This window comes from Lycium ferocissimum, chromosome 2, assembly GCF_029784015.1.
Source record: "Lycium ferocissimum isolate CSIRO_LF1 chromosome 2, AGI_CSIRO_Lferr_CH_V1, whole genome shotgun sequence".
NCBI classification, from domain to species: Eukaryota; Viridiplantae; Streptophyta; class Magnoliopsida; order Solanales; family Solanaceae; genus Lycium; species Lycium ferocissimum.
In genome coordinates, this window is record NC_081343.1 from 33,103,304 (window position 1) to 33,116,264 (window position 12,961).

At 36.7% G+C, this 12,961-nt stretch overlaps 1 protein-coding gene across 1 annotated transcript; it reads left to right on the top strand.

Moving 5' to 3' along the window:
* The first annotated feature begins 205 nt into the window (after nucleotides 1–205).
* On the top strand, nucleotides 206–9,806 carry LOC132047525 (uncharacterized). The gene is made up of 6 exons (XM_059438557.1): nucleotides 206–271; nucleotides 8,169–8,318; nucleotides 8,417–8,627; nucleotides 8,707–8,801; nucleotides 8,907–9,008; nucleotides 9,451–9,806. The coding sequence occupies exons 1-6, from the start codon at nucleotides 206–208 to the stop codon at nucleotides 9,571–9,573; spliced, it is 747 nt and encodes a 248-aa protein (XP_059294540.1). The 3' UTR covers nucleotides 9,574–9,806.
* The last annotated feature ends 3,155 nt before the right edge of the window (nucleotides 9,807–12,961 follow it).

Sequence of the window (12,961 nt, forward strand, 5' to 3'; positions counted from 1 at the left end):
CTTCACCCGGAGGTGGTTCGGCATCATTGAGGAATGAATTGGCAAAGTTGAAGGCCGACTTTGAGGCGCTAAAGGCGCAAGAACGAGTAGATGAGCCAGTTCCTGCCCCACACATTAACTTGGATTTGGAGATCCTGATTACAAATTTGCTCGACTCTGAGGAAGAAGATGGGGACGAGTCCCGTACACTAATGAAAGGGATGAGATGGACCCGTCAGAGGAGGACCCACTAGAGTGGGACCAAAGATTGCGCCGAAAGAAGGAAAAGCAGGTGAGACAAGCGATGCGCATTTCTTTGAGTGAGTTGCACCAGGATTTAGGTTCGTCCAGTCATCCCCCGATGGATGACCCAGCTACTGCAGAGCCTGCTCGGGATGAGAATAACGCCTAGGGCGCCCAGGTATTTTGTACTCCTACTTATATTTAATTTGATGCATCAGGGGTGATGCATTGTTTTTCAGTTGGGGGTGGGGAGTACTTGATATTTTGTGCAATGGATATATGAGTTTAGGAATCCCCTCGGCTTTTCTTTGCCATGTGTTCTTTTCCTAAGGGGTTTATTTTATGTTGAACCTGGCATGTTTAGGTAGTGTTTAGGTATAATAGAGTAGTTTTGACTTATATGGTAGTACTTTCGTAACTCACGGCATGTTTGTGTTGCTTTGGTTAAAAATGGTGAACCCCTCAAAATTTTGCATGTGTAGGAGTAGCTACGAATTGACGTGATTGGTTATTTTCATGACATGATGATTATGTGGTTATTTTGTAAGATAAATGATCGCTTGGGATGTTGTATTAAGTTGATATCCTTATGCCATTATGTGAGTAAGTTGTTAGTATATGTTTATGTATTCGCATTTGCAATCTAGAACTTGCACCGTTAGTCGTGCTTAATTACTAAGGATAGTTTGGTTGTTGAAATGATCCTAGACTTTCTTTGTGTGAATATTGAAGCTAATTTGCCTTAAAATCCTACCAGTCCATGAATATTATCACTAGTCTCCCCTTTTGAGCCTTTAGCCCTTTTTCTTGACTAGCCGTAATTAGCCCATACCCTTGTTTGAAAATATCCCATTGTTTGCACCTGTTTCCTCCTTGACACTAAAAATTGATGAAATGAGGCTAAAAGCTTGAGTTGGGGGTGAAACATGTGTGAAAGCGCAAGTTGGGGGTGCTGCGAGTTACTTAGTAGAGAAATCGGTGTGGTTGAGTAAGTAGTTGTGTAACTACATTTAAAAAAATAAAAAAGAAAAAGAAAAATCAAAAAGGGATTGGGAAAAAAAAAAGATAGCAGTTTGAAATAAGTTGATGAAACCATACCGAAAGCAAAGGAATAAAAAGAGGGAGAAGAAAAGGCAAAATGAGGTAACAATAGTGTAGTGTTCAAAGAGAACGAGTCACTAATATCCAAATATGTACCATTCCCGTCCCGAATCCTACATTACAACCTGATAAAAGTCCTAGAGTGATCTCAACCAAACAGTCCAAAGTGTATAGCATTAAAAATAAGGGCAAGCTTATGGTATGTGCATTTGTGATGCTTGAATTTCTTTGTGAGTGAGAGTGTTTCTTTTATTCTTTGCCTTAATCCCTATCTTGTTGCACATATGTGTGAGGGACAGTCTTTAGTCTGTGTGAGGGCATTAGGATTAAATTATGAGCATTCCCTAAAAAAGCGACGCTTGTGTGTACATTGATGCGTCTGATAATGTTATGTCATGGATTGAAACGTCAGTGTGAATTGTAGTGTCCTTAGTATGTGTCATGTTCTGATTTTTGAAAAATGAGGTGGTTCCTGATGATAAACATGCATGCCTATAGTTTCGAGTTAAAATCATTGTAGACATTAGTACTCTGCTGTATCTAACTTTAGTTGAGTCGTTTTTGTCATATTACTTGCTTGAGGACAAGCAAAGACTTTAAGTTGGGGGTGTTAATGTTCCGTGAAATTATGGCACATTTGATGCTTTTTGACCTTAAGTTTTACTTGTTTTTAAGCAAGTCAGTGTCGTTTTAGTATGTTTTTAGTGTTTTACAGGTAGATGAGCATTTAAAGGACAAAACCTGGAAAGTTGCAGAATTTGCATTTGTGAAGAATTACTGGCCGTAATTTGCATTACGGTCTGTAATCTTGGAGTGTAACGAAGGATAAGCGTAAACAGAATGTGCAGAAAAGAACATCATCTTTTACGGACAACTGTTATGGTCCGTAATTCAAACTACGGACCGTAATTCAAGACGTAAAATTTGATATGTCATGAGGCAGAGAGACTAGATTTGGAGATGAAGAATTACGGTCAGTCGATTAGTGACCGTAAAATGAATTACGGATCCTAAAAATTGATGGTGATTTTGTCCAAGTCTCAGCAGGAAAGCAAACCGTAAAAGTTTTTGCGGTCCGTAATTTGAATTTCAGACCGTAATTTGTGCCGTCAGGGACTAAAATGCAATTCTGTAATTTTTATGTTTTTGAAACCTATAAATACTCCAATATAGGGTTTTTTTTAGTATCAGCTATTAGACTTTAACTCTTGACTTAGAGCATTGAATATTCCTTTGTTTTTGGAGCTTTCAAACATCAATTCAAGTATTATTAATTTCTCTTTTAATCAAAAGTAAGCTATTATGAATTCTTCAATCTTTTATTTTTTGTTCTTTGACATGAGTAGCTAAACACCCTAAGGTTATGAGCCCAAAGATGGGTGTTTTGCGATTGGGAATTGTGATTGATATATGCATAATGGATTGTTAGGGTTTATTTATTCTTCATTCATAATTAATGGTTGCAAACATTGATTAAAGCCATAAACTTTATCTAACTTGGGAAAGTACTTAGGGTTTGGTAAGAATAAATAACAAGAACTCAAGGCGTTAACCCTTGTTTGATAAATTTACTTAGGAATAAGAGAAATTTACTTGGCATAATTAACCGCTCTTCATATCAACTTTCTTATATTTGGAAAAATCATAGAAAGAAATAATCTTTATTTATTGGGAAATAGTAGAGATTCACATAGAGGTTAAGTGCATTCATATAACGATCCATTAGAAGTATATCAAGATCAATACCCATGATCATACACTTTATCTGACGGAGACACAACCTTGGTTTCTTTTACCGTATATTACAATCCAAAAAAATTAGTTAGCAAATAGTCATAAACAGCCAACTTTCTACAAAATTATCGGAGTAAGACATTAGACCTAAACAAAGCATTCTACAATTTTAGTAACCTTTTCACACCATATTCCCTGTGGAATTCGACCCCAACCTTGTTAGGTAACTATATTTGACATCATCAACTTTACGCTAATAAAAGGTGTAATTCGAGCGTATCACCGAGCTGGTGCCACGAATCATCAAATCTGAGCCTTGCCCTTCCGAAGAGCCTCCGAATACTCAGTCTAGTCATTATCGGAATCTAAGTTAGAAACGAAGAATAACGATACCCATATTGCAATACATTCGTTCGAATCAAAAAGCAACTAAGGAAGAGAGGGAAACCGGGCCCACAACGGTAAAACGGATATGTCAAAAGTGGAATTGGTGACCCAACGTTCTAGAAGTTCAATTCTACTCTTTGCTAATTAAACTCAATTATTGATCAATTTCATCATTTAAGAGAAAACCCCAAATTTAGGCATAAACCCTAATTTTTCATAATCAATTTCTCAACTCAAATTGGAAATTCAAGCTTATTACTACTAATTAATGACATTCCATGCTTAGATTAGCCAAGTCCATTAATTAATCTCACATTCATAGCCTAATACTCAATTAACAAATTTGAGGTTAAGATTCATCTTCTCCAACTAGCTTTCTAGATTTCACCATAGATTTCAATCCTAGGAAGGTAAATAATTAAGAACAAGGTGGAAGAGACTTACCCTAAGATGAATCCACTCAGAAAACACTTCAATTCGTCTTTGAGTCAGTTGGTGAATTAATTTTGTGAATGCGAAATGAATGGTTCGAATTAGGCATTTAATGAATCTGATTCTGCATCTTCCGCTCCAGCAGAAGTGGTTCCGCTTCAGCAAATTCGCCTCTGTGGAGGACCATCCACTGGGGCAGATTTTAGTAAAATAAAGAACTTCCGTGCCAGCGGACCAAGCCTCGCTGAGGCGGGTCCGCTGGGGCGAGACACCAGAAACCAGTGAAATTCTGGTTTTTAACCAAGCTCACTACCAATTCCAACATCCACCCGAGACCTCTCAGATACAAAATAGATATGTATACACACATAAAAACATGCTTTGAACTCACTCATGGTCTCGGAATTTCCATCGGAGGTCTATTTGAGTAGGTCAACCCACAATGGCCAAAAACCAACTTTCCAACCAATAGCCCAAAATGCTCCCGAATGCCTCGGGAACCGAATTGAATATGCCACCAAGTCATAATCGACCCTCCATACCTCACTGAATCGACGAATTTTAGAAAAAGGTCCATTTTCCCAAAAGTTAGCTATCGATCAAGGATTTTTCGCTTTAAGGTTCTAATTCTCACAAGTCACCATAAAACTAGCCCGATTACCTCGGGAACCGTGTCGCCCGTCCTCGCGGGTTAAAATCATACTAACAGGACTCGGAGAAGGGTCAATGGGAAAATGGGTCAAAAGTGTTTGGTCGTTGCAAGAAATCTCTCTTTATATATGCCTTATGCAAGAGGCCTTATTGTGGTAGACTGTGAAGAATTTAAAAAAAAAAAAAAAAAATTAAAGGACCATCTAGACAGGATGCTAGTGGTGTTTTATTTCAGAACAAAGAAATATTTATACAAGGAGTTTAAGATAAAAGAAAGGAATGCAGAACAAGAACGAAACTAATCAAAAGCAAAAACAAACAAAAGGATAAGATAACTAAAAAGGAAAGAGATGATCGTTGAGCTAGAACTCTCCAACTGCAACAACTAGTAATGCTTCTGAAATCTCTTGCATTGGGATGATGCCATTATCAGTCACCTCAAGCTCTCACCAGGTGCTATGGTATCCATTCCCTATGTGTATGAAACAAGAGAATCTGTGCATTGCTGTGTTATTGCTGCTGGCCTAGTTCCTGATCCTACACTTTGAGTCACCAAGTCAATCTTGTGTGTTGTGAATAACATGGATTACCAAGTTTAATTAGCTAAAGCAGTCTTGTTAGCAGGATGAGCATAACTGCTGATACTACACACTAACTAGCACAACTTCAGATAATCAACTAGTAATCATGATATCAGTTAATTTCTCCAACTTGATCATGTTGCAAGCTGCACACTGTGTTTCTACAACCTAGATGTATTTCCACTACAAAAAAAGAGGTAACCTACGGAGGTTTTTTAACGGAGGGTAATAATACCTCCGCTAATTGCATCAATTTACGGAGGTTAAAATGGCCCCCACAAAATTATGTAATTAGCAGGGGTGGGTTGTAAACCTCTACAACCTTAAAAAAAAGAGCGCATTATTTAAACCAAATTATGATAATTTAACGGAGGTTTATGACCCCCGCTAGATACATAAATTTGGAGATTTAAATAAAAAGGTGTTTAATAGTGGGGGCCTGTCTAATCTCCGCTAAATTATATCAAATTGCGGGGGTTGGGACCCTCCGCTATCTTATTTATAAAAAAAAAAGCTTTTTCACACTCTTTCTTACTCCCATCGCTTTTGGGCCTGGCATTTAACAAAAAAAAAAAGGCTTTTTGTTTCCCTCTTTTTTTTTCACCCTAAATACTTCTCACTCTCTTTCTCACTCCCATCGCTCTCTTTCTCACTCTAGCAGAAGAGAAAATTATTTCCTTCACGGCTAACACTTAGGTCAAATCTATCTCTGCTGAAGTTGAGTTTTAACAATTGTTTAAATCCTTTATCTGCAAACTAAACATCTATTTGCCTCTTTCTCACTCCGGTAAGTGTATTTTTTTTTTTTTTTGCTTCTTCTTCAATTGCCTCTTTCTTAAGGTTAATTTTTTATGAAATTTTAAGTAGATCGGTGTAGAATTTAGCTTGGATTCATTTTTTTTCCTCTTTTTTTCGTGTGTATTGCTCATGTGAAAACATTAACTCAAAATTCATGCTTCATTCTACTTTAATTTTCTCAGAATTGAAATTTTTGTGTGTTTTTGAATTGCAATTTGTTCGTTGTTGATTTGAAATTTGTTCGAAATCTGAAACTTGTTTTCTGCTTTGATTTTCTTCGATTTTAGTTTTCTGCTTCGATTTTACTTCAATCTTAGATTTTGCAAGTAAAAGCATCTTTTCGCATAGGTATTATTGGTATTTTAGGTATTAGTGTTGCTTCCTCTAGGTTAAATTTTGCTCTCTCTCTCTCTCTCTCTCTCTCTCTCTCTCTCTCTCTATATATATATATATATATATATATATTTATATATATCTGTGTGTGTGTGTTAATTTATTTTTATGCTTAAGTTTTGGTTAAGCTCTAGCCTGAATGATATTTTTAACCCAGTGGCTAAGATCTCTAGGTTTAACAATATGTGAATAATAATGCTTAACTCAATATGTTGTCTTTTGGAACCTGTTTTTGAGCTTTGTTTATATCGCTTAACTCAATATGTGACTTTACTGTATTTTTAAAGTCACTTGACATTTTATAAGGTTTTAATATTAAAATTTAGTCATACCTAACCTTCATGACTAGCTATAATACGCGTTTGGTTTTTCTTAGAAATGTTTTGGAAATCAAATGTTCCTATTGTCAATGGTATTATGCTACGTAAAAGCATTCAATTTTAGCAAATCATAAGTTCAAGCCTATCAATGCTGGTGGCAGGTGGTTTATGATAGTTTGCATCATAAAATGTAGAGATTTGATTTTATGAATATACCAATCAAGGAAAATGACTTTTGTAACAATCCTTTCTTCTATTGACATAACAAAGTATGATATTATTAAACAAGATATCCGCACTATGTCCCTCACTTGATCTGGATTAGACTACCTAGGTGAAGAGGCCTCCTCAAATGTACCCTTGTCTGTCGAATTAGGTTTCCAAATCAGATGATGTAGACATTGGAGTAAGAGTTGACATTAGATAGGAAAGGTTAACAAGCATATACGAATTGTATTGCTTGTTTCTCTCTCTATCCATATGGAGAATTCAACTCAACTAGTTTGAGATTGTGGTGTAGTAGTAGTTGTTATATTGTTAGCCTGTATATAATGGAATGGATATAGAGAATTCATATAGCTACCTCAGCGAATCTGGATTGAGGCGTAGATGTAGTTGTAGTCATTAGTCTGGTTCATCGTTTGCTCAATTACTTGTTTTAATCTCTAGCTCCTATATTGTAATACTTGATTTTTTTAATTATATTTTGTGTGTAACTTAATGGACATGGAGGATTCATATAGCCGACTTCAACTAGTTTGGGAATGAGGCATAAATGTAGTTATTGTTTGTCTGTATGTAGCTATTTTACCATTTTGTTACTCTAATTTGTCAGCCTGTATAATCTGTGCGCTTGTGTGTGTATTGCTTGTCTTCGCCTAGTATTCATCCTCGTGTCTGTTAGATTATCAGCTAATTTCTATTTCTCAATTTATCATGATCTATTTGTTTGAGATTTTGGTGTAGTAGTTGTTGTTGTTAGCCTGTTTTCAATCTTATCATCTCTAGCTCTTTTTTTTTTTTGGCCTTCCTTTCAGTTTTGATAATCTGTGTATAACAGATGGATTTAGACAGTTTATGTAGCTACCTCTGCGAGTTTAGGATTGAAGCATAATTGTAGTTGTAGTGATTAGTTTATGCATCCTTAGCTCAGTTGCTGGTTTTGCATTTCTAGCTCCTATTTTTGTTGCTTTGTTATCTCTCTTTTTTTCTCATAGAATGTGCATAACATAATGGACATGGAGGATTCATACACCCGACTAGTTTGGGGTTGAGGCGAAATTGTAGTTGTTGTTAGATGCTGTGCATCTATTGCTTGGAATTTTGTTACTTTAATTTCTCTCTCTATATAATCTGTGTGCTTGTGTGTATGCTACATCCCTTTATGTTTAGAACGGGATGGAGAGGGAGAAGTTATGTAGCTATCTCAGCGTGTTTGGGATTGTGGCATAGTTGTAGTTGTAGTCATTAGGCCGTTTCATTGTTTGCTCAATTAGTTGTTTTCATCTCTAGGTCCTATATTGTATTGCTTGAATTTTGGCGTTCACAGTTCCTGGATCCAATAGACGAAGCTCAAAGCGTTCTCGCAGGCTTTTGTGGTATTTTAGCAACTGACTGTTCCATATTTCCAATTAGCTTTGATAAATGGCCGGATATGCCTCAATCATATTTCAACGACTGCTTTGATAACATTATAAAGGTATAAGCTCTATAATTTTACAACCATATCTTTATTTTATATCTTTCAACTTTATATTTGCATGAAAAAGATAAACTAACCAATTTTTATTTTCAAAGCCCCACTTTCATTTTAGGACAACTGAGGATGTTGCACGGTTATATGTTTATCGCTCTATTGAAAAGAAATGGGCTGGAAATAGGCAGGCCTTGTGGAATGAGTTCAAAGACCCACTTAAGACCAAAGATGAGATCAAGAATAATGTTCCAGAAGGTATAGCTCGGGATCAGTGGGCTTCTTTTGTGAACTACCGTTTGAGAGACGATACTCAAATATTTTTCCAAAAACTCACACTGAAAAGAATAAATATGTGATTATTCGCTTATAATTTACTTTAATGTATCTTGTTAGAAAATGTGTAAAACAAATGCCGAAAATCGAAAAAAGCAAACAGTTCCACACACCGGTGGCTCAAAGCCGAACTCTAGAAGAAGGGCTGAAATGGTAAATGATGTCACCTTGTTTATCTTTCTTTACTGATTGAACTTATTAGTTATTGTTCCTTCTATATTAATTAAGTTAATCCTACTTATCTTTTTTCGTACATAGTTTGCTGAGACGGGGAGAAGGCCTGGACGAGCACAACTCTATCTTGCTACACACAAGAAACAAGATGGATCATATGTAAATGAGGAGGCAAAAGAAATATCTGTAAGTTGTGCTCATGACTTCTTCTTCTTCTCCTTGCTGTCGATTTTCGCCATTCATTCTTTCCAATTCAGAATTATTAGGGGATAAGCCATCTTCCACTATAGACTGATCACTATAAGTGTTTGCAGTGAGAAGATGTTGAAATCGCTAATTTAGGTAAGCTTACATTAATGTTAAAATCCAATTCAGGAGGAGGGGGGTTGGATTCTTTCCTCTCGGTTGTCACATTGCGTAATTAATTACTGTCCGTTTTGCTAATCATCGATGGACTTTTTAATCGAAAAAAAAAAGTCCATTAGTGTTTGATGGGATACGATGTGTGAAGAGAAAGAAGAATTAGGAAAACGAAAGGGAGAGAGATAATCTTTAATGCATTTGATGGATGTTTTCATGTTGGTATAGTGTTGACTCAATTTTTTTTTATTATGTACGTTTCATTTAGGAAACAATTCAGCTAGCAGTGAGTCAAAGTACTGTGGATGAGTCTGAAATTTCTCCCAATGATGTTGTAGGTAAGGTGCTAGGAAAAGAGCATTGTGGGAGGGTAAGATGTTTGGGATTATGAGCTACTCCAAGCACTCATTTTAAACAAATAAAACCTTGTATTGGTGGTATTCGAATTACAAGAAATGATGCTGGATGTTCTTCTTTCGGATGCCAAGACAGGTACGATAAATTGTTCAATACTCTCAAAGCCTACATGATAATGAAGGAAGGGTCAATACCGGAACAGTTTGCTGGGATCTTTGGTTCTCCTCCTATAACGGTAAAACAATTTGCTCATTTTCATTTTCTGCTTGATTTCTTCGCTTCCGAATTGGAGTTTAAGAGGGAAAGACGGGCGTTTTTTCTGTTTTTGGGGTGACTTTCTTGAATTGGAAACATATGTGCTCTTGCTGGTAGAATATCTGCTCTTTGAGTCTCTTGAATTGTATTCTGGTTGATGTCTTATATATGAAGGCCTTCCCATTTGCTCTTTGAGTAATTTGCTAGTTATATTTGATATTTCTTTTGATCTTCTGTTTGTGCAACTTAAGTTCAGCTGCTTAGTTTGAACCCTTTGATAGAATTGAACCTAGTAAACCACCATAGCCTCTTTCTGTTGCCTCCTTTATTCATCAATTGTGAAAGAGAATACTAAGAGAGCACAACCAATTATCACTGATAGAGCAAGCATACCATAAAGCATAATTTTTTTTTGAGAATTGTAATGTAAGATAAAGCATAAATATTTTGAACTAACACAATGAAAAATCAAGTTTCGGTGTGCTCTTTCCTCAAGGTCTTATTCAATTAGGAGCATCTTCTTTGGTATCATCGATATGGACCCTTTACTTCTCTTTCTGTTCTGTCCTTAAATAGTCCACACTGACTCCGATTCGTAGTTTTTGGAGACAAGCTTTTTCTTTTGGTATATCTCAATCCCATTTATCGCCTTTAATCATCATATTGTCGCACCTACTTATCGATGCATATTGAGGTCTACATAGGGTGTTACATGGATATACTTGTTTATACTAGAAATCTGGAGAGAAGAAAAGATGCCTACTCTGGTCGAGTGAATGAGAAAGTTTAAACTAATGGGAGATATTGGACGAGCATAACCATTTTTATTCTGATATTAAAATCCAAAAGAGTCGAACAACTTGAGTTTTTGCTACTAAACTAACCAGTGGTATCATATTTTTAGATTTGAAGTCTTAATTTTTATCTATTGATCTCTTAAAATGCATGTTGATGTTTACTGCACTATCTTTTCAATGTACATAATTGAGAAGGTTTACCTTACCAAGAAATGAGAATATATAAACTTAGTTGAGAAGGTTTACCTTACCAGGTAATTAGAAATGAAAATATATGGGTATCCTGGAAAATCTTTTAGTAACTTCTCCATGTTACCATGCCTACAATAGGAAAATAACCGATTTAGAGGTTCGTAGAGAATCGCACGCAAGTACATGGTGAAGCCAAACCTTTGCTTCAAGGTAAGTTGTGTGGTGGTGAAGGGAAATGCTTCCCTAAAGAAGCTTACACCCACATCTAATTTATATACCTGAAATGAAAGGAGGCAGCAGAAAGAGGCTTAGTTCTAGCTATGTACAGATTAATTCTTAGATAGCCACATGATAATTCGCTTGATGTCTTTTGTCAGCTATCTTTCTGGGTGATATAAAGAAGAAAAGAGTTTATTATTTGCAAGTTATAATTTGGAGTGTGTTCTTTTGACTGCTAATGCTCACATCTTGGTAATGTATTCACAAATCTCTTTTTTTGCAGCCATTGTAGTGACGCAAATTAGCGACTAGCGGACCCATGGATGCAAGAAGATTTCTAGCTCTAGTAATCCTACAAAGGTTAATTGTTGCTTATCAATATCATTTTACATCTCTTGAAATTGAAACTCATTCAGCACGGGTAATACAAATGTTACATGCGCATTAACAATTTACATGCATCTTTTGTCAATAATTGCAGGCACTTGATCATCCTGCTGAATAGTCCTTCGATCAAACAATCTACCGGGAGCAGAATAGTTTAGCGGATAGGATGGCTCAAATAGAAATGTCAACGGCTGGTACTAATAGGGTTTCACTGCATGTTTTTGCGAAACCACCAACAAATGCAGTGGACATACTTACTGCTGATAAACTAGGAACTACATTCCTATGAAAAGACAGTCCCTAGGATATTAACTTCTTTTGTTCAACTACAACACCTATCTACTTTGCTAATGTAAATAGTGCTACTGCTACTGCTACTGCTGAAGTTGTAACTTCTGCTACTAGTCTTTTGCAATGTAACGTGACACTACTGGGTTTGGTGTTGATATAGTATTTTGATGTTGATCCATACTATTTCGAGATCTTGGTTTTGATATTCTGTTTCAGCAAGAGTACATGTTGTTTACTATGCTATTTCGAAAGGTTGTTTCAAGTAATATATATATATCAATTCTACAATATATTTTAAGCGGCAGGGGTTAAAGCCCAAATAGTAGAAGTAAATTGCGGGGGTTTGTAACCTCTGTTACATCCAAAACGTTCTATAGGCTGAAAGTTAATTGCAGAGGTTAAAAAAGCAATTTGCGGAGGTTAGTAACCTCCGCTATTTGCTGTCACGGAGGTTGGGAAAACCCCCGCACTAATCTGCCGCAAATTGATTGTGGCGGCATCAACTGCGGGGGTTTAGTGAACCTCCGTGACAGCAAATAGCGGAGGTTATTAACCTCCGCAAATTGCTTTTTCATCCTCTGCTAATTGCACCTTTTTTTGTAGTGTTCCTTGACCATTTACTGTCACGACCCAACCCCGTAGGCCGTGACTAGTGCCCGAGCTGGACACTCGTATACACCTGTTAGGTATAATCAGTTTGAACTGAACATAATATGGAAATTCATAAAAACCATATGTCATCTCAGAACTGTCATATATATATATACCAAGACAACCTGTCTCCTATGGAGTCACAACTATCAACAGATAACATCATATATAAGCCGACAAGGCTATCATAGCGTATGGGAACGTCCCAACTATATACACGCAAGCCGACAAGGCTGCCACTACATACAACATCCCAAAACATATATATATACGCAAGCCGACAAGGCTGCCACTACGAAAGGGAACGTCCCAAAACACAAGTCATGCTAACATAGCTGAACGACGTCTATATACAACCCACACATATGTCTACGGACCCCAAGAGCATTAACAAGTAACATATGACGGACGGGCCCCGTCGTACCCCCCGGATAAACATATACGTATATCGAAAATCGTGCCAAAAGTCTAGGCTCCGAACAACGGAGAGCACTCCAAGACACTCGAGTAGAAGTCCTAAGTCGAGGATCACCAAATCGAGTATCTATACCCGCGGGCATGAAACGCGCCCCCGAAGAAGTGGGGGTCGCACGAAATATGTACTGAGTATATAAAGCATGAAATACATTA